At 37.4% G+C, this 20,867-nt stretch overlaps 1 protein-coding gene across 2 annotated transcripts in view; it reads right to left on the bottom strand.

The window, feature by feature from the left end:
* Positions 1–453: 453 nt before the first annotated feature.
* The window catches only part of ORC2 (origin recognition complex subunit 2), a 51,089-nt gene continuing 30,675 nt past the window's right edge, over positions 454–20,867 (bottom strand). For both annotated transcript variants that reach the window (XM_082658626.1, XM_082658627.1), the window contains exons 11-18: positions 15,011–15,120; positions 12,345–12,477; positions 11,216–11,312; positions 9,092–9,238; positions 8,321–8,492; positions 5,945–6,006; positions 4,781–4,899; positions 454–2,649 (exon numbers count right to left, since the gene is read on the bottom strand). In XM_082658626.1, coding sequence (XP_082514752.1) covers positions 2,563–2,649; positions 4,781–4,899; positions 5,945–6,006; positions 8,321–8,492; positions 9,092–9,238; positions 11,216–11,312; positions 12,345–12,477; positions 15,011–15,120 — 927 coding nt within the window. In that variant the 3' untranslated portion in view covers positions 454–2,562. The remainder of the gene's footprint in view (positions 2,650–4,780; positions 4,900–5,944; positions 6,007–8,320; positions 8,493–9,091; positions 9,239–11,215; positions 11,313–12,344; positions 12,478–15,010; positions 15,121–20,867) is intronic.

Genomic DNA, 20,867 nt, shown 5'->3' with positions numbered 1-20,867 from the left:
TTCAACCAACCGTGGATTGTGTAGTACTGTAGTATTTACTATTGGAAAAAATCTGCATTTAAGTGGACCCACACAATTCGAACCTGTGTTGTTCAAGGGTCAACTGTAGATTTCTAAAGTTTTGTTAGTAATTTTTTTTTTTAAGTAAAACCTATGCACCATCCCTCGAACTTACTGATCTTTTGTATGAATGACATGTTCACATATTAAAATGGCAAACATGATGCTAAGAAAGTTAAGTTTCTGGAGTATCACAAGAACTGGTTTAGAACTCCCTGCCTAAGGAATTCAGTATTATGCCAAGTCTGTAGAGTGTAACTGTCTGTCCTGCATCCCCTGTGCCTTTTTTGGCCTATTTTAGCCATTTTATTAAGAAGCCAGAAAAATTTTTCAAGGTTTCAGGTCTGTTCAGTCTTGCGAGAAGCGAGTAACAGCAGAAGTTTGGAGCCTTAGCAATCAAACTGATAGAGCTGAAGCAACACTGACGTTGAAACAAGGTAACGAAGAACATATAATTCTGTCAAGATCACCATCAGAACTGTGAGATGCACTCATAAAACTTTTGAAGCACTTCAAGATATCTTTAGTAAAAAAAACCCAGTACTATAAATGAAAAAAAATAGTTATATCCAAATTGGTTTCTTTATTAATAGTAAAGACTATTCACACATACTGCTTGCAAACAGTATAGACACAAAAATTATAAAAATAAACCAGTAGATATTTAAGGGCAAATGCAAAGTTTGCACATTAGGTCATTAAAGATTTCATATACTTTTTTTTTTTTTTTTTTTTTGCGGTACGCGGGCCTCACAGCTGTGGCCTCTCCCGTTGTGGAGCACAGGCTCTAGATGCGCAGGCTCAGCGGCCATGGCTCACGGGCCCAGCCGCCCCGCGGCACGTGGGATCTTCCCGGACCGGGGCACGAACCCGCGTCCCCTGCATCGGCAGGCGGACTCCCAACCACTGCGCCACCAGGGAAGCTCCTCATATACTTTTTTATACTGTAAGTTATAATAAACTAAATATATTAAGCAAAAAACAAAAACAAGGTGCAAACCAGCAAGCATCATATGCCACCATTTGTGTTTTTAAAATGAGAAATACAGACAAATACCCTTAGATGTGCATAGAATACCTTGGGAAGAATGCTTAAACCGCTGTCAATGGCTGCCTAAGGGACTGGATCGGGATGGTAAGGAAAATCACTTTTCATTGCATATCCTTTGGTACAATTAAACAATTTTAGAATCCTATTCATGTATAAATTTAAAATTTTGATTAGTAATTATGCTTAAGACTAAACCCCTTAATGCATGGATTTAAAATAAAATTACTTCATTATATGACACAAAGAAATGGTTTTAAGAATTCTGATCATTTTGGGAAATATTTTCATAAAAGGGGTTTACAAGATGAGAAATGGGTGAGAAATGCTGATGCAATATATTACAGTGATATTTTAATGAAGAATTTCATTTCCAAGTATGAAATAGTTCAGGGAGTATGTGAAGACTATGAGCTGACTCCAGTGGCCGAGATTAACCTTCTTGTCTTTCCTAAGAGAAAAAAAGGCTTGAGTATTTAGGAGGTTTGAAATTGTCATTTTAAGGAAAAAAACTGAAATGTCTTACAGTGAATTTTAGGCCTACTTGATAGAGAAATCAAATTCATTTAAGGCCAGCCATTAATATGCTGCTCATCTGCATGTTATTCAAGAAAAGAAAAACATGTTGATATACAAGAATAGTTAAATTTTTATTTTCTGTTGCCTTGAAAAAATAACTAAAATGAAATTCAGGTTTGTGTTTCTCTAGCCTGGCTTCTAACTTGTATCCTGAAGGTGACGGCACAGACATTAAGTGTCCTGAGCAGCACGATCTGTTACTGTTCACGTGCTTTCTGGGATGGGCATACACCCTATATACTCTTTTATGTTTTTCCTACTCTCCCAACTGAATGGCATCATGCTCCTTCTTCCTCTATCAGCATGTAGCCTAAATACAAAAGGAGAAAGTTGAATTACCTACTTTCCCCCAATCTTACACCTTTTGTTAAGCCGTTTCAGAAACAGTAAGAGATGATCTGCCTTCTCTATTATACTCTTCAATTCTGACACATGGAATAGCAAATAAAGCCGATTTACGTGATGCTGCAACGTCTTTGTACTTCCACACTCTGGAACAAGCACATTTGCAGATAGCTCCAGGAGTGTTAAAGGCCCTCGAAAAATTAGGAATATCATCTCTGGTATGAAAGAATTCAAAACATCCAGCTCCAAATAGTCCCTGAGCACACCGTTCCTTCCAGCAAGAAGTCTCCAGAGAGGTAATGAATGAAAGGCACATTTTCTCCAACTTGAGGACCACTGCATAGTACTAGGATGGTACACCAGCCAGGCTAATAATCAAGGTTCTAATTGATGACATTCCCCCTCCCAATTTTAAATCTTGTACATTGGAAAAAGAGTCTAATATTGGATGTAAACACAACATTTTAGACTAGAGGAGTGGCAGCTGGGGTACAACTCTTCCACAGAAGATTCAAGAGTACAGGAGAGCTTCAAAATTCCTCTTCTTCCTTCTCTAAGAAATCAGTCAATGTTCCATTGTCAACAGGAATTAATAAATATTCCACTCCATCAGTTCCCTAAAAGATGTAAGAATACCCTGGATGTTAGTCATTCGTAAGAGATATATTTGAATCCTGTTGTAGGTTAAACAAAAAACTGATTTGATTTCATTAATATTTTATATAAAGGTATAAAAATTAAGGCCAGAGGGCACACGGGCATATATATCTATTAAATACACTGAATTTATAGTTAAGCCGCTTTATAGTGGAAAAGACTAAAGGATGAGAAGGTGGGTATTTTATTTTCCACCTTCCTGCTCTTTCTAAAATCTTATACCACTGATTTCTCTGTTCTTTTAGTCCCTGTTCAACTGGATCCTTCCCATTGGCTATAGGTTCGGGTATCTCCCATTTTAAAATAACCCTCACTAGATTCCTCGTTCTTCTCCATCCATCCTATAACCCTGGTACCTTTCCAGAAGAGTTGTCTATAAATGGTGGTCTCCATTTCCTTGCTTTTCACTCAACCCAGGCCAGCCTACCTACTGCCACCATTATCATGTCACCAGAAGAGCTTTTGCTTAGCCCACCAAGGAATTCCAGTTTCCTAAATTCATTATGTATCTTCAGTCTTTGTCTTTTTGGCCTCTCGGCAGCTCCTGAGACTGCTGACCTTTATTTTTTTTTTTGGCTGCACCACGCAGCACGTGGGATGTGGGATCTTAGTTCCTTGACCAGGGATCAAACTCGTGCCCACTGTGTTGGAAGCGTGGAGTCTAAACCACTGGACCACCAGGGAAGTCCCTGACCGTTCTTTCTTAAAACACGCTTCTCTTGGCTTCTGTGACAACTTCGTTTTCTTCTTGGCTCTGTGGCTGTTTCACCTCTGCAGGCTTATCTTCTACTTGGCCGTTAAGTGTCACACTGCTAGGCTTAGTTCTTGGCCCTCTAATCTCACTATATGTCCTCCCTCTAGATAGTCTCACCAATGCCTGGTTTCAGTTATAACTTAAATATGTAGGAATCATAACCTTGTATCTCTAGCCCAGATCTTTTCTCTGGTATCTTGTCCCAGGAATCCAAATGCCTAGCTGACATCTCTACTCGGAAATCTCAGAAGAACCTCAAACAGAGTTAAGTCCAAACATATAAGACCATGAACTCATGCTATGTCTCCCCCAAAATGTTGCTCTTCCAGCTTCTCATCCAATGATCCCACCACCTCTCTGGATGTGCAAGCCAGAAACCAGGAATCACTCTTGACACCTTCCTTTCCCTTGGCTCCCGTATCCAATCTATCATCAATTCTTGTCAATTTTGAATCCAACCACTCTTCTCTCTTTACCTTAGTCCAGATTACCATCAGGCGGCTAACACCTTTCTAGCTGGTCTCTGTGCCTTGACTTCTGGCAATCCCCATCTTACCCTGCCCCATTCCACTCTCCATACCATTGTCAGAACAATTTTTTAAATGACTCCCCATTATTTCAGAATAAAGATTAAAACCCTTTCCTTGGCCTAAAAGTCATGCACAGTCTAGCCCTTTTCAGCCTCATTTGTGTCATGCTGGCTGCCTTTTGTTCTGGGGCCTCTTTACATGCTGTTCCTGCCTAGAATTCTCTTCCCTTCCCTGTCTGACTAGTTATCTCCTAGTCTTCCTAGGTCTCAGCTCAGTGGTCTCTTCTGATACCCATAACTAGGTCAAATCCACCTACTGTAATATGCTCTTTCAGAATCACGTCCCTTCTGATCACAGGACTCACCACAGTTTAAACTTTACGTGTGTGTGATTATTTGGCAAATGTCCATCTCCTCCATTAGACTTTAAGCTTTATGAGAAAAGAAATTAGGTTTTTGCTAACTTCTGTATCCTAATGCTTAGTGAAATATCTCACATAAAGTTAGTGCTCAATAAATATAGACTGGATTAATGATAGGGTAGAAGGAAGAGAAGGAGAAGGAAATAGGGTTATTTGACTCATTTCTAATGACCTGTGACTCTGGACTAGAAGTCGTAAGTCTCCTGCTCTACTCTGAAGCAGAGTACTTTTACCTTCTCTCTGTCTACACAACTCAAATGGCACACTGCCTAAATGGATCCTTGTGACCCATCAGGCAACCTCAGTTTCATAATCAGGCATACTTGTCCTTAAGTAAATGAGATACACTAATCATGGCACACAATGCTACAGCAGCAAAGTCTCACCTTCTTTGTTCTTATAAGCTTGTGGTCCCTAAATTCAGTTAATTGGGCCCGAAGTGTCAGATCACTATTGACGAGGAATGCCTCCCGACACTGCTGGTAAAAGTCTTGAAAAGAAAGTCCTGGAGAGTTCAAAAGATAATGTGAACGTAAGTCAGTATTTAAGACATGACCCCATATATGGATACCCCTGCCGAAGAACACAGAAAAAAAGTGCTATTACCAAAGTATGTCAAAGCAGCCAGTAAGTGTTGAAGTATCTCTGGAAGAAGCAAAGCTAGGGAATACTTAGGTGTTATGTACTGTGGCTTACATTCTTAAAAGAGAACTGATTGGTTGAAAGCAGTCAACTGTGGCCAAGTATGACATAATTCCATGGACAGTTTTAAACAGCGTGAATAAAGGTGACTTTTTTTTAAAGAGGGAACTAGTAAGTCAAATGAGAGCTGAATGATTATTAAAATGTGTGTTTAAATTTAACACATTATTTCACTCAAGGGGAAGAAAATCTAAGATGCCCAGCATATGAAATATATGTAGTTGAAAGACACACATCCATAGGTGGCACAGGAAATTTTAAAATTAAGCTGGATTTGTCTTTCAATTTGTACTGGCAAACAGCCTGTTCAGCAGTGTATCTGTAGGGCTGCTTGAAAATTTTCGATATGGCAGACACGATATCACAGAGCAAACCATTTATTCACTGCTGTGAAAAACTGCAGTGCTATTATTAGATTCTAGAAAAAATAATTTATGGGATGAAACAAAAAGTCACACAATTTAATATCATAAATATTGGATACCATGGGGCTTCCCTGGTGGTGCAGTGGTTAAGAATCCACCTGCCAATGCAGGGGACATGGGTTCGAGCCCTGGTCCGGGAAGATCCCACGTGCCATGGAGCAACTAAGCCCGTGTGCCACAACTACTGAGCTTGCACTCTAGAGCCCACGAGCCACAACTACCGAGCCCACGTGCCATAACTACTGAAGCCCGTGCGCCTAGAGCCCGTGCTCCCAACAAGAGAAGCCACCGCAATGAGAAGCCTGCACACCACATAGAAGAGTAGCCCCCGCTCGCCGCAACCAGAGAAAACCTGCGTGCAGCAACGAAGACCCAATGCAGCCAAAAATAAAATAAATAAATTTAAAAATATATAGTGGATACCAATGTAATAAGGGTTATCCTGGTTATCCAGCTGATACTTTATTAGTAGCCTGAAAATCCCCCTAGGGAAAAAAAAAACAAACAGAAATTCAAATCCACAATGTTAACATTCAAAGATAACAGCTAATAGTAAAATACACAAAGAGTGTGAAACACCTGGCCTGTCTGTATTACCTTCTGTTCCTTTCTCAAGGAACATCGTATCCTGGTCTACTTAAAAAGGAGAAGCTTTTTTATTTCCTTTTAAAGAAAATCTAGGAGTACAGCTGACCCTTGAACAGCACGGGTTTGAACTGCGTGGGTCTACTTATGCGTGGATATTTTTCAACAGTAAACACTACAGTACCACACAGCCCCCAGTGAGTTGAACCTGCGGATGCGGAGGGACTGCGGATGTGGAGGGCTGACTGTAAGTTAGGCATGGATTGACCCCCACGTTGTTCAGGGTCAACTTGTGTTTTTTTAGACTACAGGTTGGTCCACTATAGAAAACTTGTAATATATAATAAAAACTAAAGAGGAAAATATTAACCCCATAACCTTAAAATAACAGCCACTAATATTTGATGTGGAGATCATACATGCATATGCTGCTTTCTCAAGTCTTTGTGGAACAAGGCAGTGTGAAAACATAAATTCATGCATTTACATATGGTACACACCATTTTATACCTCTCTTTTTCACTTATTGATTTTCCCATGTCTTTAAAAATTCTTCCTAAAGTTTTTAATGTCTGCTCATCTATCGTACCACAAACTGACCATTTCCCTACTGGTTTTGGATGTTCACATTACTTCCAATTTTAATTAATAAAAAATATTAATTTATTAAATTAAATACAATTATAAATAAATACTCTTTCATACTTTGGATTGTTTCTGTAAGAGTGTGTACCAAGTAGAATTATTGGGTTGGAAGCAGTGTTACACAAACCAAGTTCCCCAGAAGTCCCTGGATTTGGCAAAAATTTTAAACCTTTTGCATTTTCATTTTTATGACAGTCTAGAAGATAATTTCTATAAGCATATTTTGGATCATCTGAATGACCACTTTATAACTAAGTACTACCACTGACTACACTGCTGAATTTTGGTGAAGATTTTTTGATCAATCACATTCATACCAAGTAAAGACTAAATTACATTGGAGTGTACGGAATGAACCAAAAAAGCTTTGGAGACTAGCACACAGACATTTAGGTATGCCCAACTAAAAAATAATTGCATTAGAGCATTTACATTGCATGGATTCCCAAGTTTATATGTAATAACTTGCAACAGTCCATTAGGAGTAAGCATAATAGTAAAATTAAATGAACACTTTTTCTATTCCCAATTCCATCAAAAATTTTGATTAGATATTCATTTAATACATATTTCACTATTACTGCAATGATAACCTTCAAGTGTACAAAAACAGCTTTATACAGTAACAAAATTCACTGAAATTAGCATTTGAGGGTTAACATCACAAGGGAGTCTTGTGATGATAAAGTTGCGTATCTTGATTGTGGTAGTTACACAAGGCTACACGTGACAAAACTGCACAGACCTAAACACACACACATGCACAAATGGGTGCACATATCAATGGTGAAATCTGAATAAGCTCTCTGGATTATGCCAATGTCAGTCTCCTAGTTTTAACACTGCACTGTGGTATGAGTTACTGGCAGGGGGTTGGCTGGGAAAGGAATGCTCAGGACTTGCCTCTTACGTTTCTCTGTGGCCTCCTGTGAGGCTACTCAACGCCTTTTTTCAACAGGTTAATTATGCAATTTATTTTTTCCTGGCTTATGCTGTATACAACTTTCCTTAACCTTTATTAATTGCTTTTATTAATTCAGATATGCCTCTTGGTTAGGCTGCTGAAGGGCTTCACTGGAGACACTATACAAAGATGTTCAAGATTTAAGAGGATGAGCTTTGGAACCATGCAGATTTGGATCAAAATCTCTGTGCCCTTTACTATCTACCTTAGGATCAAATGAGCTATTTCACGTAAAGGGCCCTGTGTTTGAATCATAATGTTCAATATGTAATTAAAAATAACTATCAAATTTAAGTAAAATCCATCAAAATTCTGCTTTTTCCTCTATGATGAACATTGAGATGCTCTTACTCAGAAACATAAAAATCTATTAAAAACAAAAATGCTGGTACTCTTGCTTTATTATTATATTTATTATTATTATTTATTATTACTACTGAGTAGTCTGCCTAATGCATAATCCAGTACTGGCAACTATTATTACTACTATTTCTCTCAATCCTGCAAACTAAGTAAGGACTTTAGTATAGCCATTAAAACCTAGTATGGCATATCTTAAAATATATAGAGTTTTTTGAAAAAGAAACTATAGTTTTCATTCTTACCTCGCGTTAGGGGTAAGGCTTCGTAAGACATGAGTTAGGGAACTAAGTGGTAGTGATCCAGATTGTTTAACCAGAAGAGAATTCTCATAGGAGGTTTCTTCAGTATAATGACTATATGTAGTAGTTTCATACCAGAGCCAGTTATAAAGACTCTGCTTTGCATGATCCCACACTAGAGTACATGATCAAAGAAAACAAGAATTACTAATTATTTTCATATTGTCTTGTTACTAGATTCCACTCTAGGAAAGAACAGAAAGCATTAAATAAAAAGTGAATCCTGAAAATTTTCATTTTTGCTATTTCCCCATCCAAATCAGTACCTCACAATCTAATTTCACTGTCAATCAACATCTGAATCTTTATTTGTATATTAAATACAAGTTATTAGCACTACCAAGGCATTCTTTTAAAAATTTTAATAATTTAACATTTCATTTTATAGGATTATCACAAAGTCTGAATTAAATGCATAAAATAAATGTTGCAATTCCACAAAGAAGAGTAGAAAGAAACCAAAATAATAGTTGGGTCTCCTCTCCTTCATGAAACTTTAGCTGTAAAACACACCCTTTACTATGTAAATTTTTATTTCCAAGAATTATGTTCTAAATCAGATTAAGGACACCTATATTTTTGGCAACTATGTCTTTAAACACACAACAAAGGAAAAGCATACTTTAAAACAATAAAAATGCTGTGACAACATTAAGAAAATTAATTTTCAAAGACTGATATCTCAAGAAGGAAAAATAGTAATATTTAACTTACTGAGAGGAGCATTGAGGTGATCAATAGATGCTATAAGGTATATATTACGTAAAGATGACAACTGTCCAATAATCTGCTGGCTTTTGTCTCCTCTCAACATTTGGCTATCCAAATTGTGGATAAGAAGAAAGAGTTCTAAAGAAGATTCTAAAAGGAAAGAGAATGCAATTATTATTTTCAGTGAGTACTTGTGAAGCCCCCTACCACATGCAGGGACTGTATTAAAGAATATATCAAAGTAGCACAGGACAAAAGAACTATTGCTTAGGTGTATGCAATTTATTTGAGAAGCTATGTCAGTCATTCATAAAACAGGCAAGACATTATTATAGTCTTTAAAAAAAAAAGAAATTCATTGGAAATCAGTAGACACTGGAGCAGTTAGAGACTTAACCAGAATGGTTAACACTTGAATCAGACCATGAAGAAACCAGTTTTAATACGGCATAGGAAATAAGGCAAGATACATATCGGATTGGAGGTGAATCTGTGCATGTTGAATTGCAAGGTGGGATAAAGGAGGGAGTCGTCCCCTCCTCCAAAAAAAAGAGTTCTCATTAAGCGTTCTCATTAAGAGTTCTCTCATTAAGAGAGAATATAGAACTCATTAAGAGTTCTCTCATTAAGAGAGAATATAGAAAACCCTGGTTATCACAAAAGCCAAGAGACAAAAGAAGGGGAGAGGCTTAGGATATTGCCCAAGGCATGAGGAAGGTCAGAGAAGTAAAATATCATAAAAGTCAGTGAAGGAAGAATCTGGATGATGGAGATGTCAACACCATCAAATACTGGCGAGATCAACATAAACAAAGGGTGAGGCAAGGTCAGTGTTTTTAGCATGAAAAAAATTACAGGTGATCTTCAAGCATACAATTCAGGTAGCACAGAGGCAAGAAATTAAGAAGGAAACAAACAGTAGAAGGCAGGACATGTCTTCAAAAGCTCTCAAATCACATTGAAATACGGAAATAAAATAGAGTAAAAGGGCAGTAGAATCAGGTAAATATTTTTCTTAAGATGGAAGAAGTTCTATACATGTTTAAAAGCCATTGCTAAGTCCCTCAGGAGCTGGTAAGAAATGGGACATTGGCATTTATGACAAAAGATGAGCCTTTTAAAGAGAATAAGTACATTTCTCTTCCACTGGGGATAGAGGGACAAGAGAGACAATATAGTGACAAAGATTCTGAGATGACACATTTTTGAAAGTCCAAGGTTCCTTAAATTCTAGAAGTCACCATAGTCAGTATTTAAATTATATGTAAACAAACATATAATTATTATATTACATATGTAATATACAATTATAATTTATATAATTCATAATTATATAACATCTATATTATAACTATGTAAAACATTTATATGATTAATACAATTATAAATTATTTAATATAAATTATATTTAGATAATACAGATTATATAATATATAAATATTTATTATAATACAGATTATATCTAATAGAGTAACTACATATAAATATATATAAAAAATGATTCAGGCACCTATTTTAGTGAGCGTACAAACAATATCAAAATCATCCATTAAATCATTAAGCATAACCAATTACTCCATTTAATTGTTAAGCAATGACTAAATGACAATTGTTAGACCCTAAATAATTTTATTTTTAATTTTCTGAAATGCTCATATAACAAGAACATTCACACCAAAAGAACAACAAATGTTTTGTCCCCCATTTCTCAGATTTTAGTATACGAAATTATTCAAATGCATTGATGCTTACTCAGGATAAAGATAAGAATGCTTTATAAACATATTAAACAATATAAAACTATCGGACATAGAGGTACCAATTAACTGGAAACACTTTACACTGGCCAAACAAAACTTGAAAATTATCCTGAAATAAAAGGTTTTGGGGGGGAAAAAAAGAGGCTTTGGCTATATAAATTCAAGGTAGCAGGAGTAATTCTTTCCTGTTAGGTAAGTTAGAGTTCACAGAAAAAGTTCACAGAAAAAGATTTTAAAGAAATCAAAATCTAAATCAGCATTGAGAGAAGTGTCATTATTAAAACAATCCTCAATTTTATGTATACTAGTACACAAATAAGTACGCTTAGCTTCACCCTAAAACTACAGAGCATCTCCTTCACGTTACCTTCTTTAAATTTGTTTATTATCCAGTCTAGCTGATCCAGCACACTGCGGAAAGTACCCATATGATTAAGGACTTCTTCTGTTATAGAATTCAGGATCTATGTCATAGAAGTGCAAGAGGTACATCAGTTATAACTTATTCTGTCATGTAGGATAAATACAACTAGCAAACCAATCGTTTTTTTTTTTTTTTTTTTTTTTGGTACGTGGGCCTCTCACTGTTGTGGCCTCTCCTGTTGCGGAGCACAGGCACCGGATGCGCAGGCTCAGCGGCCATGGCTCAAGCCGCTCCACATGTGGGACCTTCGCGGACCGGGGCACGAACCCGTGTCCCCTGCATCGGCAGGCGGACTCCCAACCACTGCGCCACCAGGGAAGCCCCAATCTTTTTAATAAATTAAAAATAAATTTGGATTTCCCACTAAGTCTGAAAAATCACTTCAAAAATTCTACTGGTACTTAAGTACATCTAATTCATTTCTTTGCATAAGTTATCGCTAAAAGGAAACAGGGAAGAATAGCAAAGGTGTAAATATAACATAAGCAGGTAGTAAAAACAAAACAAAACCAAAAACTAACAATATGAAAAATATTAGAAAACTATAGATTTATCAAATGAAAGAGGACCCAAACATTAAAGACACTTTTAAAAAGGAATATTACATTGGTTAATATCCAGAACTCAAAAGGTTTAAATTAACTTTCAAATGATGAAGAGATATGAGCATCTGGAGTAAAAATGATCAAAGAACTATAAACCATTCTTATATTTTTATTATTTTTAGAGCACTAAAGTGACATAAAAGCATAATAAAATTGAAGTCCCCCATAATCCTATTCTTGAGAGAAGTACTGTTGGTATTCAATGTAGTAAACAAAGCTAACATTTCCCTAAGATTTAATACATTATCAGTTACCAAATAGGAAATTCAAGGATGGGGATTCAAAGCTAGAACCCTCTGAGTCCAAACACATGATCTTAAGCACTGTGCAATCCTACTAGTGTGAAAACTATTGCAATAAAAACAAAAACTGAATGCTCCAGAATATGAAATAGCATCCTCATTAACACGGGGATATGGATTGGCAGGGGATATGATGTTGTTCCTTTTAACATTTTTAAAACTTACTGATTTCACACTGATTCCAGGAAAGAAGCCATTGATGACAACATGAATGCAATCTTGCAGCATGGTGGTTCGAAATCTTTCCAGTAAATCTCTCTTAGAACCCAAACCATAAAGCACAATGTTGAACCCCAGGCTGTAAGAAAAACAGCACTCATGAAATTAAAGTTCAGTACTTCTATTTTTTTTTTTTTTTTTTTTTTGTGGTACGCGGGCCTCTCACTGTTGTGGCCTCTCCCGTTGCGAAGCACAGGCTCCGGACGCGCAGACTCATAGGCCATGCGTGGCTCACGGTCCCAGCCGCTCCGCGGCATGTGGGATCCTCCCGGACTGGGGCACGAACCCGCGTCCCCTGCATCGGCAGGCAGACTCTCAACCACTGCACCACCAGGGAAGCCCAAGTTCAGTACGTCTTATTGCCAATTTTATAATCAACCAGTTTCCTTAATTTAAGCTTATAAAGAATACAAGAAGAAATGGCATGGCTAAATAACTATTGACTCCCAACTTATATAAAGCAAAAGCACAATTTTATTATCTGTACACCAAGCTTGCAGTTCCAACTTTCTCTCAAACTCCTACTACCTTTCAAGTAATAAGAGGCAAGGGAGAACATGGCACTAGGTACAAGACACTAAAAAGTCTTATAGGCTGAAGCAGAGTTTTAACTGATAGATTAAACTGGAAAAGTAATCAGGGGCCAGGTCACAAAAGTGTTGTTAAATCAACTAAGACATTAATTGGATTTTATTCCAAGGAACATAAGCATTTAAAAGTAAAGAGTCAGGTGTTAAGTGAAAGGTTTTAATAGGAAAGTAACATGATCTTTTTAGAAGATTACATTGACTGAGTGGGGGAATGGATAGGAAGGAGGGTAAAACCACCAAAGACTATGGACTTCAATTAGGTGTCACGGAGACAAATGTGTCAAGAGCTTTACAGGTCAAATTGGTTGGATTTGGAGAGTGATTAGACATGGAAGGTTAAGTGAAAGGGACTATTAAGAATAGCTCAGTTTTTTGGCATAGACTGCATGAATGGGGTGCATCCACTATGCGAGGTAGCTGGGGCAGGTGGGATTGAGGGATTTAAGATAAGTTAAATTTTATGTATATTGAATTATTTACAGGACTTCCACATGGACACTTCCAATATACATTCACATTTGCTGCTGAGGAGTGAGATCTGGCTGGGCTAGAGATATAGTTACGGCAGTTATTCACATACAAAAAGCAACTGAAGCCAAGAGAGTAAATGAGACAACCCAGAACACCAAGCACTAGGGGTCAGGCTAAAGTTCAACTCCATGATTTTTTAACGGAGGTCAATCAGAAACAGTATTTACGTGATGCTCTGTAGCAATGCAGGATAGCCTGGAAATAGAAAAGAAAAGAGATAACCCCCAAAGGCAGAGATTAGCAAAATAGAAGCAGCAGAAAAAAAGAAGCAAGGGAGTTCAGAGAGCTAGCAATTCTACTAAAGTAGCTGACTATGAGGTCTAGGCTGGGAAGCAAAGCAAATCAAGTTATCAAAGCTGACATATGGGAAGAAAGAAGAACTGGGGGACTGGGGTATGGGATCAGAGTGAAGATCTGCCTTATAAATTCAAAATGAACAGGTCCATAAATAGTTATTGAGAGAAGGTAAGGTCCTAACAGGGAAGATAATCATTTTCTTACTAGCATACTCCTTTGATTTATTATTGGCAAAGAAAACCAGGATCAATTGGGGGAAATTGTGGCAACTTTTATGTTCTTACTGCACCATTCACATTTTAGCATACACTTCAAGCACTTCTTTATATTAAGGTCCTTTTAAATACAAATATAAAAGTAACTATAGAAAAACATTACTACGTTTTAATCTTTATCATTCTTCTAGGTGTTTTAATGGAAATTTAAATTTAACCTGAGGTATTTGAAAAATGATAAAGTTAAAAAAATATTCTAAGAAACAATTTTAAAATGGTAAAATAATGTTTAGAGAACAGATCTCATGAAATTCTGAAGGTCTACAGTACATGTAAACAGAATGAGATTGAAAGAAAAATATATATTCTTTCATTTTAGAAACTCTGAATTAAAATCTAACTGATATATTTATCAATCTTGACAAATTATATTTTCAAATATTTTTATAAGTAATAACTCTAAGAAAGGCTATTTTACACAATAGCTTTCAAGTCTGATTAAACTTAGAAAAGACAGGGCTTCCCTGGTGGCGCAGTGGTTGAGAGTCTGCCTGCCGATGCAGGGGACACGGGTTCGTGCCCCGGTCCGCAAAGATCCCACATGCCACGGAGCGGCTGGGCCCGTGAGCCATGGCCGCTGAGCCTGCGCGTCCGGAGCCTGTGCTCCGCAATGGGAGAGGCCACAACGGTGAGAGGCCCGCGTACTGCAAAAAAAAAAAAAAAAAAACACTTAGAAAAGACAAATTTCTTGAAAATTGGAATTTCTGAGAAGAGTCATATAATAATATGACATTTCTACATTTGGGTCATAAAATTGGGAAAACACCTGTTTTTTCAAATTTTTACATATAATTAAAAATACATATCAAGTTCATTGCAAAAAGAAAATTAAATGTCAAACTGCTTTGACTTTAACATAGACATGTAAATATATATTATTCTTTATTTTACAAAGGTTTACAATGATAATAGTACTTACTGTAACTGCAACATCCATTTATGAAATAACTGTTCATATTGTTGATTTAGTTGTTTAAGTTCAGCAGAAAAGGAAGGAGAAACCTTGCTCAGTAAGTTATGCAAAGTTTGCTTTAAAAAAAAAAAAGGAAGAGGGAGGGAAGAAAATCACTCTCAATCCACATTACATCACATCAATCCATACTAAAAATATTTCCTTAGAGGTAGAGGTTAGAAGAGGCCATTAGTGGAAATATTACTTTAATCAGGTTTGGTAATGAGTGCATCTACTGAGAATACACATAATATTTCAATATTTCTTTCTTAAAATGTTTTATACATTCTTTAAGTACAAATATGTAAAACAGTAAAGAATTTGCTACATTTTCTCTAGAACCATTTACATGACTATAAATTCCAAATATCAATGTAAGTCTTTAATTTCTAAAAATATTGTTACCATAAGGAGACAATTAAACCTGCCTCCCAGCTTTGACAACAAATCCAGACACTCTTTTAAAAACCTATGGATTTGAAAAAATGTAAAAGCTTAAGGTAACAGTTCAATATTAATTCTCAGAAAACAGTCAAGTTTCTTTATAATTTACCATTATCATTAGTAAAATTCACTGCTCCTCTTTAAAAGCTGTTTCTAACAAATCCTTTATCTTTGGTAAGTACGGCAAAGTTCTTAAAACAATAATGTAAAAATAAACTGAGGAAAATACATTGCTCTGTACCCAAAACTTGAAAATTCATGCTAGTGACTCAAACACAGCTCACTTCTTGAAATGAAAACTCTAGTAAAAAGCTGTATATGCATTTCTACCCTGGCACTACTGTGTTTTCATGATTTTAGCCTTTAAGTAAAATATTTTTTAATACTGAAGACTAGAGCAGCAACCAAGATTCCAGGCACTCTAGCCTATACAGTTTTTATTCATCCATATACTTAAAGAGAAATAGGACAAATTCTAAGTAAAACTGTAAAGTAGTAGATTTCAAAAATTTCTCTCTCCATCTGATGTTTTTTTCCCTAACGTCTAGAGCCCTGAAAAGCAGATAAAGCACTAGTGTCATTTTCAGTAGTTATTTATACTGTATTATCAGAGCATACTCACACTTAGTGTGAACTCTGAAATGTTATGTCACCTATTCACCTTCATTTCAAACTTTAGTATTTGTGCAGAATTACATTACTAGCCCCAATACTTGCCCCTCCTCCTATCTGTACCCTTTGCCATGTGACTTTGCAATCCCTCCCACTAAACGGGTGGAATCTAGTCCCCATCCCCTGTTCTGTGACTTTGTTTTCAGCCACGTGATTTACTGTGGCCACTAGAATGAGGCAGAAGTGACACTGAGACCGTTTGAGCCCAGGCTTTAAGAGGTCTTTTGTTTTTCTACTTCTTCTGTCTCTGACATTTTTATAAGAAGAACATGCCTCTGCTAGCTTTCCAGGGAGGTCCAACAAGGAAGACAGACACGTGGAGCAAATCCTAGATCAGCCAACTCCCAGGTGACCCGCAGACATGAGAAATAAATGCTCACTGACACATGTTACTATGACCATACCTGTCAGCTATGTCCACAATTAATGAAAGACCTTCCTTTCTTCACTATCAGTAACAGGTGTTTCTTTCATCCTCCAACAGGTCTGTCTGTCTCTAGGTCCTATGAAGTCCTACTTTGACCCTAGATCCACTTCTCCTTCCCCCATGTTGCTTATATAAAAATACATGCGGGGCTTCCCTGGTGGCACAGTGGTTGACAGTCTGCTTGCCAATGCAGGGGGCATGGGTTCGTGCCCCAGTCCGGGAGGATCCCACATACTGTGGAACGGCTGGGCCCATGAGCCATGGCCACTGAGCCTGCGTGTCTGGAGCCTGTGCTCTGCAACGGGAGAGGCCACAGCAGTGAGAGGCCCGTGTACCGCAAAAGAAAGAAAAAAGAAATACATGCACTAAGGAAGAAGCAAGAGGAACTACAATCCTGCAGCAAGAGGAACTACAATCCTGAAGCAAGAGGAACTACAATCCTGTGGAACAAAAACCACATTCACAGAAAGACAGACAAGATGAAAAGGCAGAGGGCTATGCACCAGATGAAGGAACAAGATAAAACCCCAGAAGAACAACTAAATGAAGAGGAGACAGGCAATTGTCCAGAAAAGAATTCAGAATAATGATAGTGAAGATGATCCAGGACCTCGGAAAAAGAATGGAGGCAAAGATCGAGAAGATGCAAGAAATGTTTAACAAAGATCTAGAAGAATTAAAGAACGAACAAACAGAGATGAACAATACAATAACTGAAATGAAAAATACACTAGAAGGAATCAATAGCAGAATAACTGAGGCAGAAGAACGGATAAGTGACCTAGAAGACAGAATGGTGGAATTCACTGCTGTGGAACAGAATAAAGAAAAAGAATGAAAAGAAATGAAGACAGCCTAAGAGACCTCTGGGACAACATAAAACACAACAACATTCGCATTATAGGGGTCCCAGAAGGAGAAGAGAGAGAAGAGAGAAAGGATCCGAGAAAGTATCTGAAGAGATTATACTCGAAAACTTCCCTAACATGAGAAAGGAAAGAGCCATCCAAGTCCAGGAAGCGCAGAGAGTCCCATAGAGGATAAACCCAAGGAGAAACACGCTGAGACACACAGTAATCAAACTGGCAAAAATTAAAGACAAAGAAAAATTATTGAAAGCAGCAAGGGAAAAATGACAAATAATATACAAGGAAAATCCCATAAGGTTAACAGCTGATCTCTCAGCAGAAACTCTACAAGCCAGAAGGGAGTGGCATGATATACTTAATGTGATGAAAGGGAAGAACCTACAACCAACATTACTCTACCCAGCAAAGATCTCATTCAGATTCAACAGAGAAATCAAAAGCTTTACAGACAAGCAAAAGCTAAGAGAATTCAGCACCACCAAACCAGCTCTACAACAAATGCTAAAGGAACTTCTCTAAGTGGGAAACACAAGAGAAGAAAAGGACCTACAAAAACAAACCCAAAATGGTAACAGGAACATACACATCGATAATTATCTTAAACGTGAATGGATTAAATGCTCCAACCAAAAGACACAGGCTTGCTGAATGGATACAAAAACAAGACCCATATATACGCTGTCTACAAGAAACCCACTTCAGACATAGGGACACATTCAGACTGAAAGTGAGTGGATGGAAAAAGATATTCCATGCAAATGGAAATCAAAAGAAAGCTGGAGTAGCAATTCTCGTATCAGACAAAATAGACTTTAAAATAAAAACTGTTACAAGAGATAAGGAAGGACACTACCTAATGATCAAAGGATCAATCCAAAAAGAAGATATAACAATTATAAATGTTTATGCACCCAACACAGGAGAACCTCAATACATAAGGCAAATGCTAACAACCATGAAAGGAGAAATTGACAGTAACACAATCATAGTAGGGGACTTTAACACCCCACTTACACCAATGGACAGATCATCCAAACAGAAAATAAATAAGGAAACACAAGCTTTAAATGACACAATAGACCAGGTAAATTTAATTGATATTTATAGAACATTCCACTTAAAAGTAGCAGAATACACTTTCTTCTCAAGTGCACACGGAACATTCCCCAGGACAGATCATATCTTGGGTCACAAATCAAGCCTCAGTAAATTTAAGAAAACTGAAATCATAGCAAGCATCTTTTCTGACAACATTATGAGATTAGAAATCAATTACGGGGAAAAAAAACATAAAAAACACAAATACATGGAGGCTAAACAATACATTACTAAATAACCAAGAGATCACTGAAGAAATCAAAGAGGAAATCAAAAAGTACCTAGAGGGCTTTCCTGGTGGTTGAGAGTCCGCCTGCCGATGCAGGGGACACGGGTTCGTGCCCTGGTCTGGGAGGATCCCACGTGCCGCGGAGCGGCTGGGCCCGTGAGCCGCGGCTGCTGAGCCTGCGCGTCCGGAGCCTGTGCTCCACAACGGGAGGGGCCACAGCAGTGAGAGGCCCGCGTACCGCAAAAAAAAAAAAAAAAAAAAAAAAGTACCTAGAGACAGGGCTTCCCTGGTGGCACAGTGGTTAAGAATCTGCCTGCCTACGCAGGGGACATGGGTTCGAGCCCTGGTTGGGGAAGATCCCCACATGCCGCGGAGCAACTAAGCCTGTGAGCCACAACTACTGAAGCCTGCATGCCTGGAGTCCGTACTCTGCAACAAGAGAAGCCACCACAATGAGAAGCTCACACACCACAACAAAGAGTAGTCCCCACTTGCCACAACTAGAGAAAGCCCACGCACAGCAACGAAGATCCAATGCAGCCAAAAATAAATAAATAAAATAAGTAAATTTATTTAAAAAAAAAAAAAAGAAGTACCTAGAGACAAATGACAATGAAAACACGAAGATCCAAAACCTATGGGATGCAGCAAGAGCAGTTCTAAGAGGGAAGTTTACAGCTATACAAGCCTACCTCAAGAAACAAGAAAAATCTCAAATAAACAATCTAACCTTACACCTTAAGGAACTAGAGAAAGAAGAACAAACAAAACCCAAAGTTAGCAGAAGGAAGAAATTATAAAGATCAGAGCAGAAATAAATGAAACAGAAACAAAGAAAGCAATAGCAAAGATCAATAAAACTAAAAGCTGGTTCTTTGAGAAGATAAACAAAATTGATAAACCATTAGCCAGACTTATCAAGAAAAAGAGGGAGAGGACTCAGATCAGTAAAATTAGAAATGAAAAAGGAAAGTTACAACAGACACCGCAGAAATACAAAGCATCCTAAGAGACTACTACAAGCAACTCTATGCCAATAAAATGGACAATCTGGAAGAAATGGACAAATTCTTAGAAAGGTATAATCTTCCAAGACTGAACCAGGAAGAAATAGAAAATATGAACAGACCAATCACAAGTAATGAAATTAAAACTGTGATTAAAAATCTTCCAACAAACAAAAGTCCAGGACCAGATGGCTTCACAGGTGAATTCTATCAAACATTTAGAGAAGAGCTAACACCCATCCTTCTCAAACTCCTCCAAAAAATTGCAGAGGAAGGAACACTCCCAAACTCATTCTACCAGGCCACCATCACCCTGATACCAAAACCAGACAAAGATACTACAAAAAAAGAAAATTACAGACCAATATCACTGATGAATATAGATGCAAAAATCCTGAACAAAATACTAGCAAACAGAATCCAACAACACATTAAAAGGATCATACACCATGATCAAGTGGGATTTATCCCAGGGATGCAAGGATTCTTCAGTATACGCAAATCAATCAATGTGACACACCATATTAACAAATTGAAGGAGAAAAACCATATGATCATCTCAATAGATGGGCATTTAGGTTGATGCAGCAAAAGCTTTTGACAAAATGTGACAAAATTCAACACCCATTTATGATAAAAACTCTCCAGAAAGTGGGCAGACAGGGAACCTACCTCAACATAATAAATGCCATATATGACAAACCCACAGCAAACATCATTCTCAATGGTGGAAAACTTAAAGCATTTCCTCTAAGATCAGGAACAAGACAAGGATGTCCACTCTCGCCACTATTATTCAACAGAGTTTTGGAAGTCTGAGCCATGGCAATCAGAGAAGAAAAAAGAAAAGGAATACAAATTGGAAAAGAAGAAGTAAAACTGTCACTGTTTGCAGATGACATGATACTATACACAGAGAATCCTAAAGATGCCACCAGAAAACTACTAGAGCCGATCAATGAATTTGGTAAAGTTGCAGGAAACTAAATTAATGCACAGAAATCTCTTGCACTCCTATACACTAATGATGAAAAATCTGAAAGAGAAAATAAGGAAACACTCCCATTTACCATTGCAA

This window comes from Grampus griseus (assembly GCF_964374135.1).
Source record: "Grampus griseus genome assembly, chromosome: 7".
Classification (NCBI taxonomy): domain Eukaryota; kingdom Metazoa; phylum Chordata; class Mammalia; order Artiodactyla; family Delphinidae; genus Grampus; species Grampus griseus.
This window is presented reverse-complemented; position numbering and strand designations above follow the sequence as displayed.